This window comes from Apaloderma vittatum, unplaced genomic scaffold (assembly GCF_000703405.1).
Source record: "Apaloderma vittatum isolate BGI_N311 unplaced genomic scaffold, ASM70340v1 scaffold26475, whole genome shotgun sequence".
NCBI lineage: Eukaryota > Metazoa > Chordata > Aves > Trogoniformes > Trogonidae > Apaloderma > Apaloderma vittatum.
This window is the reverse complement of record NW_009716912.1, coordinates 23,446-26,624: the sequence shown is the minus strand read 5'-3', so window position 1 is coordinate 26,624 and position 3,179 is coordinate 23,446. Positions and strand designations below refer to the sequence as shown.

The 3,179-nt window shown below is 59.1% G+C and overlaps 1 protein-coding gene across 1 annotated transcript; it reads right to left on the bottom strand.

The window, feature by feature from the left end:
• Positions 1-492: 492 nt before the first annotated feature.
• On the bottom strand, positions 493-3,179 carry ANXA6 (annexin A6). The gene is made up of 11 exons (XM_009869725.1): positions 3,107-3,179; positions 2,716-2,810; positions 2,461-2,574; positions 2,285-2,375; positions 2,095-2,174; positions 1,962-2,018; positions 1,666-1,759; positions 1,487-1,582; positions 1,180-1,238; positions 779-901; positions 493-555 (listed from the first exon to the last, which is right to left on the bottom strand). The coding sequence occupies exons 1-11, from the start codon at positions 3,117-3,119 to the stop codon at positions 493-495; spliced, it is 885 nt and encodes a 294-aa protein (XP_009868027.1). The 5' UTR covers positions 3,120-3,179.

Below are 3,179 nucleotides of genomic sequence, written 5' to 3'. Positions count from 1 at the left end.
GGGCTGGGGGGTGCTGACCTCTACTTTGGCCACCGCACTAAGCTCCCACATCCGATAAGCCACCTGCGCCGCCTCGGGGAAGAACTCACCTGCGGCACTGCAATGGGAGGGCAAGGACAGGGGATGGTGAGTTGTGGGGGCCCCAGCTGCCCCCCACCCCATCCTGCCCCTCCACGACGGGCACTTTGTACCCGCCGGGTGCTGGTGGGCAGGAGCCGGGTGCTTGCTGTGGGGTTGGATGTGAAGAGGGGGTAAATCCCAACAATCCCCACTGGAGCATCTTCCCTCCAAGGTGTTTATATCTGAGGGACTGCCACATGCCAAGAAGGGACCATGGCATTGTGGTTGGCTGTGCAGAGGGGCCGCAGGGCCCCCCCATACCACACTGCAGCCACTGTGGGTGCTGCCAGCCCAGCTGCCCTACTGGGCTCACACCCAGGTTTGTACCCAGCACCAAGGGCACAGGAAGGACAAACGGGGTGACAGGCAATCTTACTCATCGTCCCCTCCGCACAGCTTCAGCAAGGCCTTCTTGTACTCCCCGGAGGTGTCCTCCTGGAAAAACAGATGGAGAAAGAGAACCATGTGTCAGGGAGGGCCAAGGAAGTGCCGTGACATGGGTGTGCGGAGAGGGGTGTCCCTGAGCCTCGTCCTCAGAGATGAGCACCAAGCACGGAGTGGCTGGAGAAGGGGCTCAGCAATCCCACAGGTACTGGCATCCAGAGGGAGACGGCACCACCAGCTGCTCAGAGAGTGACTGGGGATCCCCAGCACTTACCTTTATCATGTTGTAGAGAGATTTCTCATACTTGGTCCTGAACACCTCCCGGATGTCCAGCATGTCGATCTCGCTGCGGGACACCATGATGCGGATCAGCGTGTTGTCCCTCGTGCCCAGCCCCTGCAACAGAGGAGCCCCTGCATCAAGCCTGGGATGGCCAAGTAACCCAGCTCAGCCCATTGCATTTGAGACCCTCTATCAGATTTCTACCCAGCCCCAGAACTGAAGGAATAGCTCCTTTGGGGGAAAGGGCAGACACCCCAGGTCACATAGCTTCTGGTTTTGCGGACCTGCATCACCCTGCCCTCCAGCAGCACCCCACAGCAAGGAGACCTCTCCTCTGTCTGTCTCCCCACAATGCTGCAGGGAACCCCCTGGAGAAGGAGTGATCCGCTCACCTTCATGGCTTTGTAGAGCCTTTCAGCAAAATACTCTGCTGTGCTTCTGACGCATTTCACTGTGGGGAAATTGAGGCACAATGAGGGATGCTGCACCCAGCTGCACCAGTACTCCCAGCCTCTGAGCACACTTGTCACTGGGGCACCACGTTCAGCATCCCCACCCACCCTGAAGGAGCCTCCCTGAGCTCCCTGAAACTGGGTACAGCTGCAACCCTGACCCCACGGGCTCTGGCACTGAGCCCTCCCACCCCAGCAAGGCCAGCAGTGTGTTTTTGCAGCACTCCTCACACCAGGGCCAACTTACCCACAGCCAGCATGAGCTTCTCGAAGTCACCAGAGAGCTCTCCCCGGATGCTCCTCTCGATCGGCTTCCCAGAAATCTTCAGGTACTCATCAAAGACTGAGGGACGAGAGCAAGATGATGCCTGAAGAAGCTGCCAAGATACCTTCAAGCCCAACCCCAAGCTTGCAGGGGATGCTCACCCAGGCGGAGGTGCTGCTTGCTTCGCCGGCCAAGGATGAAGATGAACTGGGCCTCATCCGTGCCCCACTTTAGCTCACCGGCTTCCAGCAGGTCCTTGTGGGATGGAGAAGGCAGCAGAGCCCAAGTCAGGGTGCTGCTCACATGGGGCTCTGCCCAAACACAGGCACTCTTGACGTCCGCCCACCTTTCACAGGCCTAAGTTCGGACGGTCCCAGTGCCACCAGTCCCATCCATGCTCAGATGCCACCCATCCATGCTCAGATGCCACCCATCCCAGCAACCTGCCAAACCTCACCTTGGCATCCTGCTCCACCAAATCCTCGCTCACCACATCATCCTCCTCTCTGCTGCCCTGTGGGACAGAGACGGGTTCAGTCCATCTGAGCAAAGACAGCCACTACCTACAGGTGCTGGACAGATGGACGTACCTGAAGCAGAACAATGAGCATCTTCTTAAAGTGGCCTGACGTATCTCCAACGATGTCAGCCTCAAGGTCTCTCTCATAGGCTGGTGGAAGAGGGAGATGTCAGGGCCCGCAGACCCAAATCCCCTCACCTCTGCCCCTTGTCCTGGCCCAAGAGGATACAGGGAAGCCCCTGCCCTTCCCCAGCCCTCACCGTCTTTGTAGGCAGCCACCAGGTCATGGATCTCCTGGTTGGTGCGGGAGGCAAGGATCTCGATGAGGCACTTCTCATCTGTGCCGATGCCCTGAGGGCAGAGACACGGTCCCATGAGCAGCAGGGCCAGCCGGGGTGTCCTTGGAGGGGGCCCAGGGGGCCTGCCCACCCCTTACCGCAATAGCATCTTTGATCTCCTTGGCATCACTGTAAGCTGGGGGTCGCATCAGGCTCACGATCAGCCGCTCAAACTTCCCTGTCAGCTCGTACTTGAGGTCTGCGATGAGGTCCTGGTGGAGGGGGAGAATGGGGCTGGGGGACACTGCTCCGCAACAGCTCTGAGTGGGTCTAGGGAGCGGTGGGGACCTGGTGCAGCCACGGCCACCTGCATCTGCAGTGGGTCACGGACCAGGGAGCGTTTCTGCTGTTACCTTCCCATATTGGGACTTGTAGGCTTGGCAGATCTCCACTCGCTGCTTGTTGCTTCTGGATGTGATGAGGTCAAGGATGGCCTCCTTGTCGCTGCCTGTGGGGAGAGCTAGGGATCACATTTAGCCCCATGGCTGGGTCTCACCCTGTGCAGCTGGGCTCATCATAGCCATCTGGCCATGCCCAAAGCTGCTTCTGACTTGGGGACAGAAGGAGAAGCAGAGCTGAGCTGGCCCCGGGGAGGAAAAGGGAGCTGGGAGAGGTCCTGGCATACTGCTGAAGCAGACAGGCAGCTCGGAGGGAAGGCGATGCAGGATGGCCAACCATGCAAGGGTCAGCCAAACGGGGACACCAGGGTGACTCCAGGGTGTCAGTCTGGAAGAGCATCCGTACCAAATCCCTTCATGGCATTGTACAAGGCTTCTGCATCCTGGCTGGCATCAAAGCCTGGGAAATCCTTCACCGA

What these genes read in the sequence shown, in the direction of transcription:
- ANXA6 (XM_009869725.1), bottom strand. An exon ending in GAAGCTCATGCTGGCTGTGG is followed by an intron (nt 1,239 to 1,486) that starts GTAAGTTGGCCC and finishes ATTTCCCCACAG; the next exon opens with TGAAATGCGTCAGAAGCACA. An exon ending in CTCTCTACAACATGATAAAG is followed by an intron (nt 556 to 778) that starts GTAAGTGCTGGG and finishes CTGTTTTTCCAG; the next exon opens with GAGGACACCTCCGGGGAGTA.